This window comes from Coturnix japonica, chromosome Z, assembly GCF_054131305.1.
Source record: "Coturnix japonica strain WE chromosome Z, WE-NBRP24, whole genome shotgun sequence".
NCBI classification, from domain to species: domain Eukaryota; kingdom Metazoa; phylum Chordata; class Aves; order Galliformes; family Phasianidae; genus Coturnix; species Coturnix japonica.
Window position 1 is genome coordinate 73,783,865 of NC_140702.1, and position 24,514 is coordinate 73,808,378.

A 24,514-nucleotide genomic window follows, 5' to 3' on the forward strand; every position below is an offset into this window, starting at 1 on the left:
GCTGCCTTCTGCAAAGCACTCACTGATGTGATGTGCAACCTTCCCAGCTGCAGAACAGAAACAGTTCAGCCTTAATGCAGAAAAGAGAGCCCGCGTGTCACAAAAAGCTTACACAGTACAGCTCTATGCATGTTTTTATTCTGAACTGGAGGGCAACTCTGGACAAGGCGCACAGCCAGCAACTCTAACCTATCAGCTTGGGCTTGACAGCCGTGACAGCCATAGCAGAGCTAAAAAGCAGTGCTTGTATCTTGCACGAAGCACTGTGCAACCCAAGGAAAGCACTGCCTGCCCCCAAGAACCCTGCAGCTCTGTCCCCCCACCAGCACACACTGCTGGCACTGAAGGAACCGACATTCTGAACCCACATACCAGACTGCTGTTTGCAAGAGTGACAGATAAAAAATAAATAATCTGAACTTTTCCACCAGATGTTGTGAAAACCACTACAAAAGTGCTGATGAGCCTCAGCAAGTTCTCCTTGGAATCACATTTTCTTAGCTCATAGTAAAAATGCATATAAGCAGACTGAAAAAAAAACCAAGGATCAGCAACACAGCGGCAGGATTTCTGCATTACTTTTGTAGTTCAAGGAAGGATCACAGCATGGTTGGGTTGGAAAAGACCATACAAGCTCTCCCCCACCCTCACCCTTGCTGTGGGCTGGCTGCCTCACAGCTCAGACTGCCCAGGGCCCATCCACTGGTCTTGGGCACCTCCAGGAATGGGGCACCCACAGCTCTGGGCAGTGCTGGGGTCTCACCACCTCTTGGGTAAAGAATTTCCCTCTCACATCCGACCTAACTCCCCCCTCTCTTACTGTATTACCTTCCTGTAGTGCTGTGCTTAAAGAACTTTTGCTGCTGTTGTGAATGGAAAGTTAACTTCTGCCAAATTCCTATCTAAAAACTCACAAAAACATCACAACACCATCACACGTTACCAACGGATGACAAACTGCTGGCTGTACAGAACTTTCTGCTGTAAGCACAAGACAGAATGCAATTCCACAAGTTATTAAAATGCAGGCAAGTACAGTAAAAGATTAATTTTGCTTACTTTGGTTCGCCTATCTTGATACCCGGGTGTTGTGTATAGGCATGGGAATGTGTGCTGGGAGCAGATTTAAATGCCATGGGACAGATAGGACATTTGTAAAAGACTTCGCAATGAGAACCTTGAATGTGAGACTTGAGTGCCGCCACATCAGAGTATACAACATTGCAATGCACGCAGCTGCAAAAAGAGTGGAGAAGAGTCAGTTCAGCCTAGCAAAAAGCAGTACTGCAAGACACGGAATCAACACTGGTTTTCAAGCAAGTGGGAGAGGTAAGCATATATCCACAACCAGATAAAACTACATTATTCTGTCAATTCAAAGGCATAAATGACAGAGTAGGAATCAACATAAGCAGAGATTTGCATATCAAATAGGAGGAAAAAAACCCAACCAAACAAAAAACCCACCACAAAAAACAGGATTCCCAAATTTAACTTTGCAGATCTTAAGAGATACAAACTCAGAGCATTTTATGGAATTACAGCAGCACAGACAGGAGGGTGAACGGAGAAATATTCTGCTGATTTTAATCTGCAAATTTGTCAAGTTTTTATAAATGGCACTTTTTTTTTTTTTTTTTTTTGCACATGCAGTAGATTGTGCAAAGGACACCGCTACCACCAGAATGGAAAACCAGTAAGCAAAACATTTAAGCCCATTTCCCTTGCTCAGATTTAATGAAGACATAACCGTAATGATTTTCTGAATTGGTAATTAAATCAACGCTTGGATTAAAGGAAAAGTAGTAGATTTAAAGTCAGGGCAACTAAAACCAAATCTCAGCAATCAGAACAATGTTATCGGATTGGAAAGTAGTTTTCAAAAACATACTTCTGCAATGTGGGAAATTTGTGACCTCCCCGCATCTATTCTAAAACAAAACCATCAGAAATGGGGGATTAAGATCAGCACACGAGCATTCCCACACACAGCGGCACCTTTGACTTTCATGCACCTCGTGGACTTAAGTGTTACCCAGTATGTACATGGACATGCTGCAATAAACAGCGACATCACCACCTCTCAGACCAACCCACTTCTCACTGACCAGTACTTTGCAGTACTTTACAATTTAAACCCAGAAGACTGCAAAAACAGTAATTTTTGCACCTACCACAGCAGTACGATTTTTATATAAACATCACATAAATTTCCAACAGTTTCAATGACAGCCATAAAGCAAGAAATAGCAAAATAAATAAATAAATAAAAGCACTCGATAATTGTTTTTCTGTTCAAACATCCCAGCTTTCAATGTTATGAACTATCACCCTTTCCTTTTTAAGCACTCGATACACCTTTCTAATACTCCTAGTTCAGTTTGCATCCATCTGGGCTCCAGTTTCTGGGTGTTGAATGAAGTAAATGGCTTTCCTAGTCCATCAGCTCTGCTCTCTGGCCCTCTCCTTGCAGCAAGTCCCTACTGCCCCACTGCCTGCTGCAGCATCCCTCAGCAGTGCGGGTTCCCATCTCATCCCTCCCTGCCCTGCTGTCTGGCTGTTATTCTCCAGTGATGCAAAGTGTAAACAGTCCTCAGCATCCGCTGTCGTATAGTAAAGCAGCTCCTAAGGCCCAAACCTTCCTTTCCTGGAGTGCTTTAGTTCTCAGCATGCAAGGATGCAACTCAGCTTAAGGCTGGGATGTTCAGCTGCAAGGCTGCAAGGAAGGCCTTACACTCTCCTGGATACCGCTTCTCTTTGCCTGGGCATTTTTTGTTTGGTGTCCTCAAATGAAGAAATTCTGACTTATCGTGACATGAAATGCTAACGGTAAATCTTGAGAAGTTCAGTAACATTGTCATGATTCGCCATGAAGGACTTACAGATTTCCTGGTGCTGCTGGTGCAGGCCAGCAGTCCCTCAAGACGATGCTGAGAGACACAGGTGAGGGGAAAGAGCAGGAGAGTGGAGGAGCCAGACGTAAGAAATACGTAATAAAAAGGACTGCTGTGCTTGGGAGATGAGAATAAAGGAATCCAAAGAAACCTGAGCTGAGAGTCGTATCAGGCCATGCATGGATTCAGACTGAGAACTGACTGCTGCAGCAGCTGGCCTGATGCAAGCAAAATGCTTCCCTCCTGAGTGGAAGACGTCCCGGCCACTGCAGTAAAGGAACTGGGTGCCATGAGGAGCAGAGACTGCCTGCCCAGCGGGATTTCTAGCTCTCCTTTCTGTGGTCAGACAGGACGGAATGGTGATGCCTGAGGACTGTGGGCTGCTCCATCCCTCGCTGTGCTGCCTGCCAGCCAGCTGGTCACCTTTCCAGATAACACAGCTCTCAAGCCTTTTGAAACTCAGCACTTCCATGAAACGCCTCTGATCCCTGCCTTTCTCAGTGAGTTGCAGTTATAGGAAAACAAAAGACCAGAAAGAAAATCGAAGTATAACAATGAGGAACCAGAAGAGCAGGCTGCTGGGGTGAGAAACGTAATCTTCAAGTGGTGTAAAGCGGAGGAATCTTCCCCTCCCACAGCAAATAGATTAAAAAGGACTTGACAAAGCTGTTCTAGCTTTGTCTAGCTGCCTAGTTCCAGTATGCCCACCCACAGCCTGACAATAAATTCTGGTAGAAAATAAGAAAATGATTATTTTACCAGAAAGAACAGTCTAAAATTCAATGCTCTGAAAGAAAAATCAAGAAGCCCATTATGAAACTGAAATTAAGAAAATACATCTGAATTTTCTTAGACCTTAGAAACTGTGAAGCCCAGAATCTGACATTTTATGGCTGGATGAAATTAGCTAATATTCTGATTTAATAACATACAAGAGCGGATGCTCAAAACAAAGCTGAATTCTAATGCAGTATTTACTCAAAAAATTGTAGTACTAATAGAATTGTTGCCATGACAACCTTAAACTCACGAAGCTCTATTCTACAAACAATGCTTATGAAAATGGAAAATTACTTTTGAAAGCATAAATTACACATAAATTGACAACAAAAGTAATCATAATACTGACCGAAAACCAACTCTTCGAGTATAATGCAGGCAGTTCTTAGTGACATGAGTCTGGAAGTGGACAGATCTGCAGATTGCTCCACATTCAGGACACGTGTATGGAGATTTATGCTGATGAATTCTCTGGTGTGATGCAAAACTGCACTGGTTAGGAAGCAGCATCTGGCAGATATTGCATGTCTTCTAAACGATAAACCAAAATAGATGAAACAAAAGGTTGGGTTCAGCTAAACAGAATTTCTCGTGTCAAACACTGTAATATAAATAAAAGGTTAAATGTTACGACTGTGATGTGAGCCAAAAGAAGCAGGTGAGGTCTAAATTCAGACTCTACTGACCAACCTTGCAGGGCCGAAGCAGTCCACGCTGACACTACATATACTGTCATTCTGGGCCAGACTGTGACACAACAAAGCTCCACTGATGAATGGAAATTCATCACTGACCACAGAAGTTGTATTATAGTTTACCCACGTTTAATTTAGGTGCCTCACAAGGTTACTTTACTAGTGCAAGGGGCCCAAGTGAAGCTTGGGAAACAAATATAATGGTTTCAACCATGGAGATGAAAAAAACCCCAATCAAACAAGAAAACATGCAGAAAAAAAGCCCACCAAGTACATCATACTCATTTTCTTTGATCCCTACTCCCAGTGAATTCTACTGGGAACCAATAAATGGGGTATTATCCACCAGAAAGCCTGCACATAACTTCAAAATGCATTTCTCAGCCTAAACTCCAGCATCTGCACCGCAAAATATCAACCTAAGGTGCATCCAAAACTACAAGTATTTAACACAATTACTAAGTCTTTGAAGGGCCATCTTTCTAAGTGTGGGTGTTACTTCCTCTACTGAGTCTTTTCTGGCATCCTGTTAAACAGAAATAATTTTTCTGACCATTTTCCAAGTCAGAAACACTGGAATTCTTTGGGTGCTTTGTGCCGCTCCTGGGGTTAAACACAAACGATGCAGTGGAGCTGTCAACAGGGTTCAGTGCTGCTCACAGCTGCTTTCCATCCCTGGAGGGCACAAAGAACAGAACCTGTAACACCACGGGTTCCACTTACAGCAATACATCTCTGGATCTCTAAGCAGCTGCTGACAGTCTGCACGGAGCTTAACTTTTATCACGGACGTTGCTCCACTGACTCCAACAGTAATACCAGCACAAGCCTTTGCAGAACAATGAGTTTAACCTCATTTCCTAAGACCTTACTCTCTGTAAGGAGTTTTAAATCATTACTTCTTATGATTGGGGAATTACGAACTTCATCAGTGACTTAGGAAGATCTGAAAGCAAAACTAAGACTCCTACATGACACGGCTGCTTTTGAACATGGGATTTACATATTTTAGCAGCGTTATCCGTAAGAGTCTTGCAGATGGATGCGTATGTTTTGCAAGATCATAGACAAAACCAGATTTCCAGGGTTGTATTAAAAATGACTTGCTAACCTACGGAGAAATAAATCTTCAAATAATTAAGAAAATCCTTCTCCTCACATTAAAGCAGTTACTCACTGGGGTTCAGCAGCACTCACACCCTTCTTCCAATCTGGGCCCCTCTCCTTTAAGTCTCTTAAAATTGGTCAGAGCATCCAGCAGCAGAATCAAAGCTACTGCCACAGAAGAAATCATACAGTGCTACAAACAGGCTTCATGGAGCTCTGTCTTATTAGTATTGGCAACTTTGCTAGAACAAAAAAGCCCTCATTTAATCAACAAGACAGATCCTAACTGCAATGACTAAAGCACAACACCTGTACAATTGTTTGGTTTTTTTTTTGTCCCAGATAGAACCCTGTTTAATACTGAGGTCTAAAAGTAATTTCTTAATTGCCCTACATACTGATAATGCCACTGATGTTCTAAGAACAAGAGGATTCTTGTACTGGCACCTGCAAACTCTTCTTTTTTTTCCTTTTTTTTCCATCTAAATGCCTTTTTGAGGCTGCATACAAGCAGTTGTACATTATTTTTTAAACATCAATTTTGGGGAGAAATGCTAACACGAAATATCTGCAGGTCACACACTCTGAAGCAGATGTGTTCTTTCACATGGCTCAGTTTAATGTTTGCTCTCTGGTCACTGCACTGTGTGTCTGAACAGCCTGCAACCAAACACAGTTCTCAAATGTCCTGATGAAAGATAGATGGCAAAATGCAAAACCCTGAAACAGAAGAAGTTAACCAAAGAAAACCTACTGTTCTCCAAACCCAGGCTGGATATCAGCATTGCTACCAGGCTAAAGAACTGGTAGATATCCTTGTGTAAAGCTTTGTCTGAGATGTTTGACCTGCAGCCATTTTGCATTATCGCTCTGATTAGAACTTCTACAACACAGGAAGGCTGAAACTGTGCTCAAACACCGACAGATATCCACTGAAATGCCAGTGTTTGTCCTCAGCTGAGCAACTGGCACAGTCTGAGCCACTGACCCACAGAACTGCCATGGGACACCAACTTTGCCTGTGAGCTCAGGCTCACAGATGGCCAAAGCCTCAGTAGCTTTGGCTTAATGAGTGTTTGCTGCATTTACTCAGATCCAGAGCCATCCCTAAAATGAACCTTTTGTCATATACATGACAGTCCTTCCAAAACACTACAAAAAGAAACCTGAATGCTACGCTATTTCACATCCATACAACGCTCCACCCCTAAGTGAGGGTATCCCACATTCTGATTCTACAACAAGCAGTCTACGAGATTCATCTGCCAGATGAATCTGAGACCAACACGAAATGCCAGCAGTGCTTTTTGTTAGGGCTGCTGGTTTGATAGTTTGAAAAGCACGGTAGCATTTTTAATTGAAACTGATTACAGCAGAAGAATCTACTGTGAAATTCTGAAATTCACTTTTGCTTACCATTTTTTATTCTGGGCTTAAGGTGGCATTAAATTCCAGTTCTTTCATTCCAACCCACACCAAAACAAAACAGAGTTTCTGAAAACCATCACCTGCCTGCCTCTGAAGTCAAAGTTTCAGAAAAAAAATTAAAAAAAAAATTTAAAAGAGGAGTTAGAAGAAAAAATTGTGGAGGTGGAAAATAAAGATAGACGGGAACTATGAGTATGGAGACAAATGAGCTATACAGCATCCACAAGAACTACACACTTACAGCTGCAGATAAGAGGAGCATTAACAACATGAGTTAGACCAGGCTTGCTGCTTTGTTGCCTCAGTAAGCCAGCGAGGGCTTTGCTCAGCCATGAAACCCATCACTGTGTGGTCTTATTCCTTTTAACAGGATTACAAACAGAAGCGAGGGATTGCAGAAAGATAACATTACAGGGAAGATTTTTTAACTGCTAAGGATGTTTTAGGGTTTTTTTTTTGTTTTTTTTTTTTTTTAAATTATTATTATTATTCAAAACTAAACATTCTACCTTTATAACAAGAGATGAAAAAGAAGTAACAGCTCCTTCCTATTTAGACTCATGTAACACACAAAACAGTGTGCAATTTCCATTTCAAGAGTAGGTGGACACTAAGAACTCATCACCGAGCTGCACAATCCAAATATTTTCACCTTCCTTCCTCCCCAAGTAGAAACACTTTATCTAGCTTTCCTGTTTTCCTCCCCCAAAATAATCACTGTTACAACAACACAACCTCAGTGCCAGGCACAAAGAGAAATCAGAACATTTCTTTTTCAAGCTTTCAGAGGGGTAATGTGTCACGAACGACACACTAATTCTTATAATAAAACCTATACAAAGCCTTTCTTCAGCAAACACTGCCCTTGCAGACTTGTGTACACTAACTGAGGAGGGGAAGAAAAGGCAAGAAAGCAGGAGGCACTGCTCTCACTAACGCAACCCTTCACCTGGATGGCTCCCATGATGTACCCATACAGCTACACCACACAGCATGCAGTAAGACACAACTTAAAAGAATGTAATGGAAACTGATGATCGATATAACAAAATGACTAAGAAAAATATTTAATGCATTTTAAGAAGATAGTTCGACAAACTCTTACAACTATGTTTATTAACAGCATTCTTTTAAAATGGAATGACATGAGAAGTGTTGGGTTTTTTTTCCTGAAATCTGGAAATTCATACCCTACTATGCAGGTATTAAGCCCTTGTTCATACCTCAAGTCCTCATAAGACAGTGAGTTTCCAATTAGAGATACAAACACACCACCAGTGGGCATTGCTATCTCCTGTACCTCCATGAGCTTTCCTCTGCAGCAACGGAGCAAAAAATAAACACTGGGAAGAGGCAGCAAGAAAGGCCAAAGGTGTTGCTACAGAAATGCATCCCTGACCTGTACCAAAACAGAACTTTTTATTATTTAAACTTGGTTGCCCTTTTTTTTTCTGTTTTATTCTTGCCTCATCCTCCCAACCTATTTCCACTGGATCTGTCGGTCTCACGCATTTGGTTTGTTGTGCTTCTGCACTGCCTTAATTCCTTGTCTTCACAGTACCAAGCACTACAGGGGTTTCCTAAGGTCTACTGGATCTTATCATAAAACAAATGATAACTAAAGGACCTAGTATGGATAGTAAGACTATCATGCACCAGCACAAGACTTCCCTTCCTAACTTAAGGACTGAAGCTCCTATCCTGCACTCTGCTGTGAGGTTCCAAGAACATTCCTGGCTTGACTGGTCTGAGCAGTGACAGAGCCTTTCAGCTCCTTGCCAATGTGCAGCAACAAGCTGCTGCATCAAGACTTAACTGAATGCTTTGAAATAAACCAGAATTCCTTTTAATTGGCACACCATCATTTAATTAATAAAAGGAATCCTTACAGGGTTATGAAATACACTACACACTGATTAATACCTTTATTGAATGATGTGTTTCTTTCACATCGGGCCACATATAAACCATATTAAAATTCTTTGCTAATATAAGTTTAACTCAGTAGCAAATTGTAAGGGGAAATGAAAGGCCAACAGAAGCGAATAAATGGTCACACAGCAAGATAAGCATGCTAGTGAACACCATCTTCTGGTTAAAAAAGACCTGAAGACACCAGCATGCATATCCTTTCAGCAGAATCAATGTGCCATTTATTAGTTGTTTCCCCCTGCAGGTAACAGGAATGCCAAAATCACTTCTGGTGCTATATGAGAATCATAAAACTCAAAGACAAATCAGGAATGAATCACTTAAAAACTACTACTCAGATTAAATAGGTGTGCTGCTAATGAGGGTGCCAATTAAGTGGATTCCACAGGACAATCTCATTTCAAAGCACTGCAATAATCATTAAAAAAATCTCAGAGACCATTAGGAATTTCATTATTATAATACTCAGCTGCAACAAAGCTTATGCTAAACTCTAGCAAAAATATACGCTGGATTAGACTTCAGGGCCTAAAAAACCTCAAAGATAAACTCTTAGTTTAAAATGTTGACATTCACTATGAAAGTGCTTGCAAGTTTTCTGTTGTTTTGGTTTATGTTTTTAATCATGGAGGTTCAGACCATTAACAGCTAAATGAAAAGAAAACATTTCCAAAGTCCCCTAGGCTTATAGGCGAAACATTGGAATTTAAACGTATGATACTCTACTTGTCCACTTGTGTCTGCAGCCTGCTGGAAATGTGTAGCAAGAGATGTCTCATCTTGGAAAACTTCGCTGCACTCCAAACACTTTAGACCATGCCTACAGAGTTTTGATGGATCTTCATCTAGTGGCATGGCTGGGACGATGGGTGTACTTGCTGGGGCTGATATGACTGTTCCCGTTATGCCAGACTGTATCTTAGCTACAGTGTGCGAGCCAGATCCTGCTGGGCTTTGAAGCATGGGTGTAGCAGTATTGCTTGAAGGAGATGCTATCATTTGATCTGCTGGGACTGGTTTTAAAATCAGGTGTGAACACTGCATTACGACTCCTTTCTCCTTGTGTCCACGAGCGTGGGAAAGAAGACTACATTTGTTGTAGAAAACTAAATTCTTTGTACAGTGATTACAAGTCACTTCGATTCGCACACTCCTCCTGTCATAATGCTGAGTTAGGCTCTTCTCGAGAGCAAAAGAATCACCGCACTCCAAACACTTGTAACCTCGTGTGGGCAACGTTATTCCAGCGCTGGCAGGGGGACTAAGGTTGGGGATGTAAACTGGGACAGGGTTGACACTACTCAGCACCTTATTGAAAGCCTCCACTACAGAACTCTGTAGAGATGACACCACCTGGACTCGAGACACCTTTTTAGAAGGCTGTGAGGCTGCTGCAGAAATTATTGCCTGCTTTATTTGTTGCTGAGGTTTCGTTAGCACTTGTCGGAGTTCAGAGGTGGTTTGAGCACCCTGAGGCAGAAGATTAAGGTTGGCAAGATGGACTGTCTTTGGCACAAGTTTAGCACTCGCAAGGCTTGATGCAGGCACCACAACAGTCTGCTGCTGTATGGCACTGGCAGCTTTTATAATGGCGCTACTGGCACTCTGCACGGAAGCAGCAGATATTACAGTGGCTTTCACTGTAGTATTGTTAGCAAGCTTCAAATTAATTACTTGTGAACCCGCTGTTTTCACCGCTGAAACTGGGAGGAAGGCAGTAGCCACAGGTTTGATAGTGACCTGCTTTGGTGCGAGTTCTGCAGATGCAACTGCATTGGTAACGACTGCAGACTGGAGAGGAGCTCTAGGAGGAGAGGAAAGAACAGCAGCAGAAGTTGGTGAGGACAGGAGGGATGTCATGGAAGTTACCATAGAAGCAGTCTGCTCTGTTTTTTTACTTGAGTCCAAATCAACTTCTGGCAACACTCTAGTAACAGTCCTCTTGATCTCCCCCGAGGAAGTCTTGATGGTTTTTATACGAACTTTAGGAATAGCTGGTGTGGACCCTGCAGGAGAAGACGGAGACCCTTTGCTACTGTTTTCACTCGATACACTTCTGGGACTATCAGGCAGTTTCACAGATGGCTTCTTAGCACCATCAATAAGACTCTGAGATTCAGGTGATTTTTCAGTCGTCCGGGGACTTTCACTCATATCTTTTGGCAAAGGAGAAGACTCTCTGGAATTAGACTGTAAATCCTTACCGGTATCTGTAGCTGCCTTTTTAGCACTCAGTGCTGCAATCGCAGCAATGCATGAAGAAAGCTTTGCCGATGACTTTGCTTTGGACTGCGAAATGCTGGCAAGACTTGTTTCACTTTTTTCAGCACCCAGTTTTCCATCAAGTACTCTGTTGTCAAGAAGCTTCTCAGAATTGTCTTTTAGCAATTTGTCCTCTGCTTTGCGAGCTTTGAAGGGCTCATAAATACTTAAATTCACAGAGTTGGTCTCTGTTTCCCGCTTAGCAACTTTATTTTTATCTATACTACTTGAAACTGAGATACCAGATTTAATCAAGTTCTCTCCCCCAAGTGCCTTTAGTTTGTCATATTCCTGCTGAGATACAGAACCTGTCAAGATATTTGTTCTGAAGTTTGCACGCATCTCTTCTTTGTCCGGAGGGTCATCTACCTCGATTTTTTCATCATCATCAAATTCTTCAGCACTTGAAATTGGACTAAACTGGTTGAAAGCCGAATCCTTCAGTGTTGTCTCAGAAGCCGACCCATCATCTTTAAATGGCTTCCCTTCATCTTTACTGTAACTATCAAGAGCTGAGGATGTTAGAAAGCCGTTATGCAAGCCATTGCCTGTGGAATGGTGGCCATCCTTGTCTACTCCTTCAGAAGAATCAATGGTACGTACATTTTTCACAATGACACTCACACCAACATCGGATGATGATGGCGTATGAGAATCTTCATCCGTGTGTGCATTTTGTTTTATCTGGCTTTCATGGTCATCATGTCCAGATTCAATAGCTGCTTTTGGGTCAACCATGTCTGGTATGTCAAAGGCTGCAAGGAGATCGTCAAAATCTGGGGTCTTCATATCCCCCATGGTCATCTATTTGATTGTAGGCAAATCTGTAAAACAAGCAGAAAGTCCTCATCTCAGTATTTCAAGCTCTAATAGCATACTCTTAAAAAATAAGCACACGTTCTCACATGCCATGCAAAAAGGTGCTATTTCACTTCTCAAGTGGCATATTCAGAAATTACATATTACAAGCAGCATCCCAGTGCAGGTTTGCAACGTACAGTTGAATTACAATGCCAGGAGCTACAGCAATCAATCAACCTCATACGCTGTACCCTAGTGATTTCATTCTAGAGGCATACCTTCTCTTCAAGTGACTTTATTCCTGACTGCTCTCCTACATTTTCTGCTACCCTGTCCCACCCATGCCATGAATACAGCGAGATACTGCTTTCAGAAAAATAATCTGCTATAGTATACAGCTATCTGTATATCCTCCTAAGCCTACATTTTCCTTGGTATTTGCACTTTCAACCTGATGAGCCTTCTCGAAGACAGCAGAGCAAACGTGTTTCTACTAGCAGCTTAAGAGTATTGCATTGCTTTCTGTAAATTAAACCACTTCATCTGAATTATGGAATATTTGTTCCCCAATGCATACAGGATCTGCTGAATTTACACTACTCCTATCAGGTATTTCACCTTCTTTTAAAGACCTTGCATTCTACGACCTCCAATGCAATTTACTGCAGTCATTCACCATTTTCCCCACTGTGCATTTCCCACTGCACAACCCGAATGTCTCTTGATGCAACCTGAATGAACCACACGTGGTTCTATTCACCTCTCCACTCCACAGAAGCACTTTGTGTTTATTCCACTGTCTCTCTTCAGTTTTAAGCTGAACAACACCAGATCTTTAGTTTTATTTCTTATCCTCATCAATTTCCAGATCCCATTCTTTCCATTCACCACTGGCCTCTAATACTATTTTTTTCCTTCCTATTCAAAAAATGCAGTAGATAAGTCAGAACTGAAAACTTATAAATGCTGCGTAAAAAGGAAAACTAATACTTTTGAGCAAACTTTCAGATTGTAAATCCCAATATGGTATTTGCTTTTCCACATACTTCAGGAATATGCAAAGTTCTGCAACATGAACCACTTGTACAGATCTAAAAAATCAGTTACAGGAAGCACCATCTCCTACCTGCCCTCCTGCCTTTGTATCAGCACTGAAAGACTGAAAAACATTCCTTCAGTACAGCTCAATATGCTGCCTCCAGTACTGATTAGCATAGTCCATCAGAGCCACTGCATGATTAAACCACTGCAGCACCTCCAAGTTCCTCAAGTTAACTCAGGTAAGTGAGAATCTACCACGTTATACACCATGGCAAATGGTGTGTTGGAGCACACTTGCAAACAGAGATGCATCCTACAACTTCAGCATGTCATCTCCTCCTCCTTGGGGTTTATCTTGAGGTATTTCATAGAGAGAAGTCAAGAAGCACTAGTCAAAACGCAGATGCTACGGTTAAGTGCACATTTTTATGCCTATAATTATCAAGATGGACAGTACTCTTAACAGTTCTGCAGACATACGTGGTTTATTTGGAAAGTATAACTTCTTCACCTGAAAAAAACCTGTAAGATTTGTCTGTGCATCAATGCTGGCCAACTGGAAGCCATGATGGACTCTGAGAAAGGCCACCAAGGAAAACTGGTCAAGAAAAAGAACACTGGAACACGGGCTGCCACTTCATTTGCTACCTTACACAATGCATCAGCAGCCACCTACTAATATCAAAGATTGATTTGATTATCGTATTTATCCACACTGCTGGAGTCTGGACTTCAGCCCAACCTCTGCCCAGAGGATTTCAATATGAGAGGGACGCAGTGACAAAGGCAGCTACCTAATAACTATAACATGTCACCAGCACAATGAGAGAGTCCCTATGGCTGTGGTGTGGACATGACTGGATTTTTAATTCACTTCTGGACCTGTATGAACAAGAAAAGGAAAATACTGCAGGAAACTCAATGAATATATGAAGTGAGAACCAACAGAAACCAGCGGAAGGTGGCCCAGAGTCCAGAAAAGCAGACAAGAATGGAAGACCACTGAGAACTACCAGACTTTTATCCCTTGTCTCCAACTGGAGGCATAACCTGTGCATAAATGAAGCACAAATGAAGAAAACACACTGAATGCACCGTCATAAACCTAATCTGAAATACAAACGTCTAAAGTGTTCTTATACCTGTGACAGTTATGTTTTATTTGCCATGCAAATAATCAGGGCTGTGGTAACATAACACACGCTGAGGAACAACGCTGAGCTAAAGCTGATACCTAGACTGATTAAAAACACACAGTGGTATTTACATAATGGTTCACTTTGTCTGAATTACAACTTTAATGCTCTGCTTACAGTTTCCTGGGCTGCAAGGTGTTAACATCTTTCTGTTGTTTACAAACAGTAAGAATCACATACACACGTAATATTATATTACAAAGAAACTTCTTGTAAGAATTACATGCAAAAGGTTCTTGAGTCCAAAGGCAAAGCACACAACCAAAGCCTTAACTGACAGATTTCCATGGTTCAATACACTGCAGTGCTGTCTCACTACGCTTCTATCCATCCATGGATGGCTTCTCTGCAATTATTAAACACACTCATGTAAAACTTCCTCCAATTACACACGCTGCAGTCATCAACATTTAGCAACAGCAACATTAAGTAAAGGCAATCAGGTATCTTTAAGAGCAGAACTACATAACAGACAAGAGACATGGTTGTTCTTTACTGAGAAATTTCCTTAAGGTTAATTCCAAAATGGAAAAGAAGAACATAGAGCTTTAAGCTGAGATCTCAAACATATCCAGAGATATGTCTCCCATTCTGCAAACCTCTAAAGCCATCCAAATCAAACAAGAAAGGAGAAAAGACCTGGTGAGTTTTGCTAAACAAGTAAACAGCTGTTTAGACTATCGGTGTAACTTTCAGTGCGTTACTTAGGTCATCACAACTGTCAGGATTCCAAAGCCATATTGCTCCCTTTTTTACCCAAACACCCTTCCACAACCCTTTCTCTTAAAGCCAAAACTCTGCCTTTCACCCACAATTGAAACCAACTGCACAAGCTGCTGGCCTGTTCCTGCTCTGCCCCAACACAAAGCCTGCAAGTACTGCAAACAGAACACAAGGCGAGTTCCTGACTCCCTTGGGAACTCTCATTTTCCAGGAACTGGAATTTCTTTTGAGAACTGCTTCCTTTGAGAAGTGCTGAGAGTAAAACCCAGTGTCTCCAAGAGATATACAAGTGACCCAGCAAACACTCCTTGGACCTGACAAACCAAACGTACTGAAATAAATGACCTGCAGGATTCCTACCTCCTCCAACACCTCTGAAATACTCATCTCTAAGTAATAGAACAGCAAAATCCACTACAAAACATGACTGAGAACTTGAAGTGTATACTACAAAACACACTGGACAGACTATAACTCAAATTAAGCATCCCTAATTTTGGGGGTACATATGAAGAGTTGGTTCTTGGATATGCTGGCTCTGCTTAAAGTACCATCTCATTTCCACATGATGTTGGTCTCACTTTGTAACACCCTTTTTACTTCTCACCTCTCCACTTCACTGTCAGATGATGCCATGGAAAAGCTGTCATTTCTGTCAAAAGATACGCATTACTTTATAAAACAACAGCAAAAGAGTTATTCAAAAATTCTAGCATTACTTTCCAGATAATTCAATGATGGAAGTGAATATGGTCAATAGGAATCGTACAACCAGAGAGCTCTAAGTGCAGTGAGGAACAACGCTTCTGGGTTCTGGCTTTTTTGATGGTGGATGACTGGACTTCTGGGACAGGTAAGAATATCCCTACCTTATGGCTTCCATTCATCTCCTTGGGGGTGAAGCCCATGTCTTTGTGTGTACCAGCATGTTACTGAAACGCAGGGTCTGAATTAAATTCTGGAGGAGAAACCAAGATGATTTTGTTTCTGTGTTCAAAGCATGTTGTTGTGAGTGCATCAATTTTTCTCTCTTTGGAAAGGCATCTCCTGAATAAGGACTTCCCTGAGCAGCACAAGGAAGGCACCACTTCACTCCGCATTTTCCCTTTAGCCTATTCACTCCATCTGATAACAAATTCCTGTGAAGCATTCACTGGGCAATTATGTCAAAACAAGAGCCCATCTGTGAGAACTCTCTACTGTCAGCAATACAGTAAGAAAGCAGGAGAGGAACATGATGAGAAATAGTTGCATTCCTGGGAGCCCTTTGGGCCTTCACATCCTGGCCATTAAGATGAAAACCCAAAGATGCACTCCAAGATTTTCAAAGGCAGAAACCAGAAAAAGGGGAGAATGTATGCAAAGGAGAGCGCACCTGGGAGCTTCTGCTACAGACAGGAGAGACCACTCTGAAGGACAGCTTTCTTACAATGACGCTTTGTATTTGAGCCTTCCTGATATCTACACACAATGGCATAAACAGCAACCGGAGAAACATCAGAGCTTAGAAGCAAACAGTGCTTCTGAAGGATGGTAGGCAATCCTGCGTTACTGCAAGGGATTTTCTGTCAGGCCTTGTATCTGAGCTGGATCCAGGTTCCACATTCCAGCACACCAAACGCCTACCTTTCCCCTCTGCCAAGAGGGAAAAATACACACAGAAGAAAACATTTGTTCCCACTTTCTAAATACGATGGATCCTGTAGCTTGGGCTTTAGGCTGTAGATGGGGTACGTTATTCTCCACAAGGAAGGCCAAGACACCTACAAACCTATGCTGAAATTAACAGGTACTTTTTGGTGTAAACAGTCAGAAGAGCTGAACCAGCATGAAAATACATATTTTTTTTATTTCTCTATTGTTACGCCAAGAAACTTCATAATGTAGAGAAGACTTAAGTGATTCAGTAAGAGTTACAGCAATATCTCCCAAGCCGAGGCACATGTCTGCCTGACACGCAGCCTGTAAGCAGCTCATTAGTTATGCAACATACAAGAGCAATGATGATGGACCAACATCTTCTATTATTTACTCTGAAAGCTTAGTATCTAAGGAGAGACAAAAGCCACACGCTAGCTCAGCCACTAAAACTTTGTCAGGAAATGAGAACCACATCTCAAATCATGACTCAGTGTGGTCTGAAATACTCAGCAGGCAAGTAGGATGTGCAAGAGGCCACTTCAACCACAATCGGCAGTGCTGATCACATTCACATACAGTACAGGCCTTTTGGCTTATCAAGGTTCCCACGACTTGTTACTGTCGCAAAAATCAGACAGATTCTTGCTTCCAGAAATGTAACTTTCTTTACAGGCAGCTCCTTAGTTTTTTAAGCATCCCTTTGAAGTACTGGTGTGTTTTACAGACAGAATTTACACCAAGCACTCTGCTATCCCAACACTTTACAGAGGAGTCCCCTTACAAAAGGAAAACCAGATTTGCTTCCACATTCAAACTTTGGCAAGTCAGAGAAGTTCGAATTTGTATTTCTGGGTTTCTAGAAGAATCTTCTACCAATTTTATCCCTCCCTCCTCTTCAGAAAAAGCTTAGGAAGGAAAGCATTACAAAGAATATTTCAAACACTAAAACTTCTAGGTTTTTGCCACTATCAATAGCTTCATTTATTCTTCACTAGCTTAGAAGTTTTCAACAGCCATTTCGCTGAATCGTAAAATAACTGAGGTTGAGATGCAACTCCTCTGTTCAAATCAAGATCAACTACAGCAGTACGTCTGTCCCCCCAAAGATGGAGACTCCATAAACCTCTCAGGGCAACAGGTTCAAGTGTCTGATCACCTGCAACACAAAGTAGTTTAAAACCAGTAACTAACATTCAGACCTACCGGTACTCGCCTTAACACCCAATTACAGCACCTAAATGTTGCTCAGTTTGCTCCATTAAATGGAATCTTATTGAGAACTGCCCACAGACTTTGGATCCAGACCACAATCCCAGCCCCTGTCACCATTAGGTGCAGCATTCTGGAATGGTGACTTAGAAGGCTGGCAATGCACAGAGTGAACTGCTCTCCCCTTGCAAAACACAACCATCCAACCACATGTATCCACTGGTCAAAGACACAACTTTGCTACAGTGAATTACTGTGGGAGAGGTCAGTAAAGCCATGTCTTTGACCAGTGGACACAGGTGCCATTGAAGATATGGGATCTTATGGATGCTTATGGTGACAGACTTAAAAGACTGTTTTCTCTGCATCCCACTGTGCTCTGATGATGGACCATGTTTTGCATTTTTGGTTCCCAGCAATAACAACTGGGAACCCTGTTGTCAGTACCATTGCACAGTGCTACCGCGGGGCATGAAGAACAGCCCAGCCATTTGCCAACAATTTGATGCTGGTGTTTTATCTCCTGTATGCAAAACCCCCTCTTCAGATTGCTGGAAGGAATCCGGACTTATCATCACCAACACGTTGGACAACAGCAGCGACAGAGCTGAATGCTGCCATCCTGAAGATGACCCAGCCAACGTTGTGGGACTGTTGGGTTCAGTTCAAACGGATTGTTGTGTGTATTTTAACTATGGAGGGAAGAATCAGTCATTAGCTCAGTGTGTTAATTCTTGTTTATCTGCTTACAGAAATCACTCTGCTTGGTGTAAAACTAAACCTGGGAGTGTGGATACAGAATGTGTTAAAAATAGGAGTAGTTTTTCCTGTTACTTCTCTTTGTGTTTCCATTTGCATTCCTTGCTTGTTACAATGTGTTCAGAAGTGATACGAGATTCTTTAAATCACGTTTTCATTAGTGAAGAAGGGGGAGATGTGGGAGATGGAGAGGTCAGCCTGGCCTGGTTGAATGTCAGCTCTGATAATGAGGCTCTAGAAAGGAGACAGAAGGTCTGAATGAACATGTTTCATACCTAGACATAAGATGAGCTCTCTGCTTGTTGTGGAAGTTGCTTGCCTTCTAGCCAATGGATTGTCAGTGGAAGTGTACTGAATGCACGTGTCAGAATGTAAAAGGCTTGCTCAGAAGAATAAGCTCGGATACACGGGATGATTGGGATACAGAAGATGATGCAGATACACATCATGGTCATGACCATCACGGCAATAAGGAAATCTTCCTGTGTTGCGTTGCTAACTCACAACAAATTACTAAATGAAGTTTTTTGGCTTTCAGTAGAAGTTATTTCTACCAACTTCGACAAATGTAGGTTTCACCATACAGGGACAAAAACATACAGACAAAAGCAGATGGCACACCTGGATACACATAACGGTTCTCTTTAGTTTTCTGAGACTGAAGGTAGCTACATGCTGTCGGGTCCTAATCAAAACAGATGTGTAATATGTCCACATCCCCCTCCTTTTTTATCCCCAAACCCCAGGACAGCTGCAATGTACACTGTTTCAAGCAGAGCCCTACTGAAGTCTTGCTTAGCAGCAACAGAGCTAGTTCAGGTTTCAAGTTCACAAACCTCAGGCATAACCTGTAAACATAAACCGTGTAACAGGAGAAACTCACTTTTCTTTATTATTATTTATTTAAAAAAAAAAAAAAAGGAAATTGTGAAATTTGAAGAGTAGAAGGAAAAAGCCTCCACAACAGGCAGGAGAAAAAAAACACAGAACATGAAGCTTTCTCTGTCATTAATGCAAAATACCAAGCCAAAATTTCAGGCAGTGTAGCTCCCTGAATTTCTCTTAAAAGTAAGATGACAATGCAAAGTTGCTAATCCCTCACCATTCTTCTGCATGCTATTTTACAATAGCTTGATTTTGTACTGAGCCAGTACAGCAACGTCAGTAATCTGCACGTACAACAACAATGTGAATGTTAAGATTTCCAGCTTAGAACCACAGAACTATCTAAGCTGGAAAACCCTTCAAGCCTGCCAAGCCCAACCACCAATCTGACCTACTGAGTCCTACAGTTAGACCACACCACTCGGTGCAGCTCTGAACCACACTATACGGCACTTGCTTCCTGCCTATTTCCTGTGATTTTTTTAATGTAGATGGCAATTCTTGCTGAACAGCAGCATGACATTGCTGCAGACAGCCTCAGTGAGAGCCCCAGGCCAGGCACGGCCTGCAGGGGCAATGCTAGCAACGAACAGGCCTGCGAGAGGCAAAGCATTTTAAACGTACAAACCCAGCCAGCAACCTGTGTGCACGTTTGCATTTTATTTCCCATTATTATTTTGAAGACAAATAAGAACAGCTGGTTAAATGAGACTTGGGACTTGATAAATCACAGCCCCCGCTCTCAGGATCCAACACCCAAGGCAAGCCTCAATGGAAGATGAGCTCATGACTGCTAAGACAAGAGGACCAACCCCCATGCATTCAGCAGCATTTTCTGCAAGGAAGCTGGCCTATGTGCAAAAGAACCCAGTGAAGAGTATTTACAAATCTTCCAACTCTAAAAAAATAAGGAATAAAAAGCCCCCAAACCCACCAACTCATCAAGAACACTGCAGACTCCAGCATCTATTCAGGTTTCTTACCTTACAGCCCACAAGAAAGCCCTGCAAATTCAAAGCTTCCTTTGCTAAAAACAGAAATTCATAGTACAGAGCTTGTTCAAAAACCCAAATAGAACAGATGCACTGATTTTTGTGGCCATTCAAGTACATTAAAGCACTTCACTATTACGGTTGAGAGAAAAAAAACACATCCAAAAGGTGCTCTCACATCACATTTCAGCTGGCCCTTGGAAAAGAGCATGCATTAACAGTAGCAGTGGGCACAGTTCCTATCAAGCAGTTAAGAACGCATGCTTGTAAAGCATAATTTTGCTACAGATGCCTGATGAAATACAGAACCTCTGCATCCAAATCACAGCAAAGATGGAAAGAGAACAGCGTAGTGACGTTAGGCATTTTGCTACCTACTGCCCCATTGATTCTGAGAAACAATACACTGCAGCTGCATTAAGCCCCACAGAAACACAATTCCAAGAGAAACACTGGCATGCTATTTTCACTTTCCTACAATTAATATCTAAGCACCTTATGTAATCTGCTGCAGTCAGAAATAAAAAGGCTCCCCTGTATTTGTCACACTCTGATGCGATGCAGGCGCTCTGCCTATCATCAGCCACCATAAAACTTACCCGAATCCCACAGTCTTTCAGGGCTTTCAAGACTGTCTACTTTAATCTGCTGAGCACAGAGGGAAGGACCCTCATTTCACACCAGAACAGAACGCTTTCACCATTTTGCCTCCATATTTATCTTGATTGCAGATTACCAAACCAGCCAACACAGCCAGGACTGGTCAGGTTTTGTTTTTTAAATCATACAGCGTTAAGATTCTAGAGTTGCTGATTTCCTGTTAAAGGAAGTAACAGTTCTGGCAAAAGAATCCCCAAGGCAAAATGTTCAGTGCTCCAATAGTGCAAGCTCTAACAGCCTTTGTTCTTCCCTTTGCTACATTCATTACTGCTTTCTTGCCTCTCCCCCTCTCCCTCTGACTCCTCCAGCTTTCTCTCCAAGATGCAAATGCCAGCTCACATCTAAGAACGCATTAGTTTTTTTCAGATGAGAAAATATATATATAATAATAACAATAATAATAAAAAGAATCCTATCCATTACCCACTGCTTTGAGTTAAAAGTGGCCATCGCTCGGGAGCCGAAGCACTGCTCATCTGGTTTCCTATTCTTATTTCATTACTGCACAAAATTATAATTCATGCAACTAATAACCCACTGGAGCTCCATCAGACCTCTGAAATGCATCTCTCTCCTCTTGGCTGCTGCACAATTCTCCCCGGGTTACAGCAGCCCGAGCAACACCATCCTTATTCTGCACGTTTTCCTACGCAGGATATAATTAAGCACAGGCTTTAACACCGAAGACCTGAATTCAGAAACAAACATCGGGTTACTCACATACGGCCAAACAAGCAACCTTTGCACAAGCAGACAGCAAATTCTGGACGGGCACTGCTGTAATGCAGCTCCAGCAGTTCGCTGCCATGTGGTCTGCAATTTACGATTGCCACTCAGAGGCCTATCCTTTATCACAGCGCTGTGAAAAAGCCTGCATCCGGGTGCGAGACGTTGAGACGAAACAGCCGTATTGAGCGCAGGTATCAGTACGCCTTTACAAACAATAGCTTTAATCCCATTAAACCTGGAGGTCAGCAGTATTGCTCCACCAACACGCTTACACCGCTGTCCCCTCTCACTAACGTGCCAAGTGTGCCAGCAGGAAGCGGTGTCTGCCTTACACACACACACACACACCACTGTCACACTCACACACACCCGTCTCACCTTTGTGAACCTTGACCTCTGAAAGGTGGAAGGGGAGGGGGTTTATTTTTTGGCCAACGCTCAGTTGCTGCCACAGACGGGATTACCTCTGCAAATAGGAAAGGGTTAAAGGCAGCCCCAATCAATAGGCCTACAAGGAGAAAAACAGAAAAAGAAAGAAAAAAAAGAGGAGAAACCAGTATGCCTTACAGCATCTCTGCAATGCTTTAAGCACAATTCCATAACAACATTGCTTCCTTTTGGCCTTTCAGACCCCCCCCCCTCCCCAATTCCCCCCACCAGCATCCCCTAAAGAAGAAAACCACAAGACAGTGCCCTGCAAACAACACAGCATGCAAAGCGGCATCCTTCAGTCGCAAGCACAGCTACAATTACAAATCATTCCATCCGTTTTATTCAGTTTAGTTCTAAAATAAGACTGCACAACCGGTGTCCCACCCTTGCAAAGCAAAAAAAAAAAAGAAATATTTTAATAAGGGTCATAAATCTCAGCTCCTGCCCGCTCCTTAAGCATAAAAAAAAAAAGAAAAAAAAGCCCAAGTCAATCTCAGTTACTGCAAATATGTACATTTACATACAGAACGGCTTTAGGACTACATATCCACATACCAGTGCAGTGTGTCTAAGTGTGCATTCACATACATTAGGGATGGTGTCAGTCTGCTCCTCTCAGGCCGCCATGGAGGCAGGCAGCGCTCCCTGTAGCAGCTCACTCACCGCATTGTGCTCACTGATCTGCCTCAAACCAGTTACAGCCGGATCTGGTCACCCTACATAAAGCTATGGCAACCCTCTCGGAGCTGACAGCCCGTCCGTGTGAGCGCCGGGCCCTCATCGGTTCTGTGGGGCCCAGCAGCCCGACCCCATCCCGCCGCCCCCTCACTCCGTGCCCCCCGCTTCCCACACTTACCTCCCACCACCTGGCTGTGTGTGCGTGCCTGGCTGCAGCTAACAAAAGGCACGGCACTCACACCCCTCGCAGGATCTCTCTTTTGGAGCCAGGCCGGCTCGGCCGCAGCGCTGTGCACAGTGCGGCCGTGCCCGGGGGGAGCCGCGTCACCTGTGCCCCGCTGCCCCCGGCCGTGGGGCTGCGGCCCTGCCGTGTGCTCGCACATCTGGGGCCGCTCGGTGGCATTTTCCCTTCTCGTTGCGGCATGAGCGGGCAGGGATTACCCACGCACGCACCTCCCTCCCCTCAAGAAATCCATTTCCGCAGCAGCCAGATGCCTGCAGAGCACAGCGGCTCCTCGGCCCCCTCCGAGCAGCTCGCAGCCGGCTGCGAGGCGGCCTTCCTACATGGCTTTATCTCCCCACCACCACCTTTATTCCCTCCCCCCTCCTCCCTTTAGCCGCTCGGCCTTCGGCTGCTCCCGGCCGAGCCCCCCGAGCCCTGCAGCCCCCACGGACACGGGAGGCCGCGGCCCACCCCAAGATGGCTGCTGTGCTGTGTGTGTGCTATGCTATGTGTGTGTGCTATGTGTGCTGTGTGTGTGCTATGCTATGTGTGTGCTATGCTGTGCTGTGTGTGTGCTATGCTATGTGTGCTGTGTGTGTTGTGTGTGTGTGCAGGGCCGCTCCCCGCCGTGCTCCGGCTACTCACCCCGCTGTGCTCAGCACAGCCCGTATCACAACCACCCCCACCACCCCGTTCTACGTGCCGACCCCATCTGTGCAGCGGCTCAGCGCGAGGCTCGCCCAGCTGCCAACCCGGCGGCACGGCCGAGCCGCTCCGCAGCCGCAGCTGCACCGAGGGGCCGTGGTGGGCACGACCCGCGCTGCCGGGCCGGCTCCTTCCCCGCATCCCCCGCCCGCAGCCCGCTATGGGGCACGCTGCCATGTTCCTCCGCCGCCTCGCTGCCGTCCGTCGGCCGCGGGCATCCCGCACACGGACCGCACCGGGACCCTCCCCGCGCACCGCCCTGCCCCCAACAATCCGAGCCCTGCGGAGCGGCCCCACGGCGGGGATCGGGAGGGGGATAATGGGGATAATGGGGATAATTAAGGGGGTGGGGATGCGGCCGTTGGTGCCGCGCGGTGCGGAGCAGGCCGCGCTCCGCGGGGCCGGGAGGAGCCGACCCCCAACCGCATGCAACCTCCGCCCCCACGCACACACACACCTGCTGCGGACCGGGCCCGGCCGGGCTCAGGCGGGCACGGCCGCGGTCAGCACCGCCCCGACCGCCCGCCCGACGCTGGGCCCGGCCAGGAGTCGGCGGAGCAGAATGGCAGCGGCTCCGCGGGGCTGCGGGAGGCGGAGGGGGGCGGGGGGGGCCGCGAATCGCACTGCTGGGGGGAGACGCTCCGTGCGAGTCTCTGCGGAGCCGAGCCGGGAGCCAGACGGGGGCGGGCAGCGCTGCGCACACACGGCGGGTCGAGGCCTCGGCCGCAGCCATGAGCAGCCC

At 44.2% G+C, this 24,514-nt stretch overlaps 1 protein-coding gene across 16 annotated transcripts in view; it reads right to left on the reverse strand.

The window, feature by feature from the left end:
• ZNF532 (zinc finger protein 532) overlaps positions 1–24,369 on the reverse strand; it is a 37,214-nt gene extending 12,845 nt beyond the window's left edge. For 2 of the 16 annotated variants that reach the window (XR_014939521.1, XM_015848178.3), the window contains exons 1-4: positions 22,722–22,855; positions 22,113–22,242; positions 9,563–11,922; positions 4,024–4,205 (exon numbers count right to left, since the gene is read on the reverse strand). Coding sequence is in view for 14 of the 16 variants with exons in the window: in XM_015848178.3 (XP_015703664.2) it covers positions 4,024–4,205; positions 9,563–11,902 (2,522 nt within the window). In the remaining 2 variants the exon portion in view is untranslated. Of the gene's footprint in view, positions 1–1,059; positions 1,237–1,891; positions 1,932–4,023; positions 4,206–4,230; positions 4,276–9,562; positions 11,923–21,725; positions 21,878–22,112; positions 22,243–22,721; positions 22,931–23,022; positions 23,334–24,229 lie in introns of those variants that run through there. The other 14 variants (XR_014939520.1, XM_015848167.3, XM_015848166.3 and 11 more) reach the window with 14 other exon arrangements.
• Between the last annotated feature and the right edge of the window lie 145 nt (positions 24,370–24,514).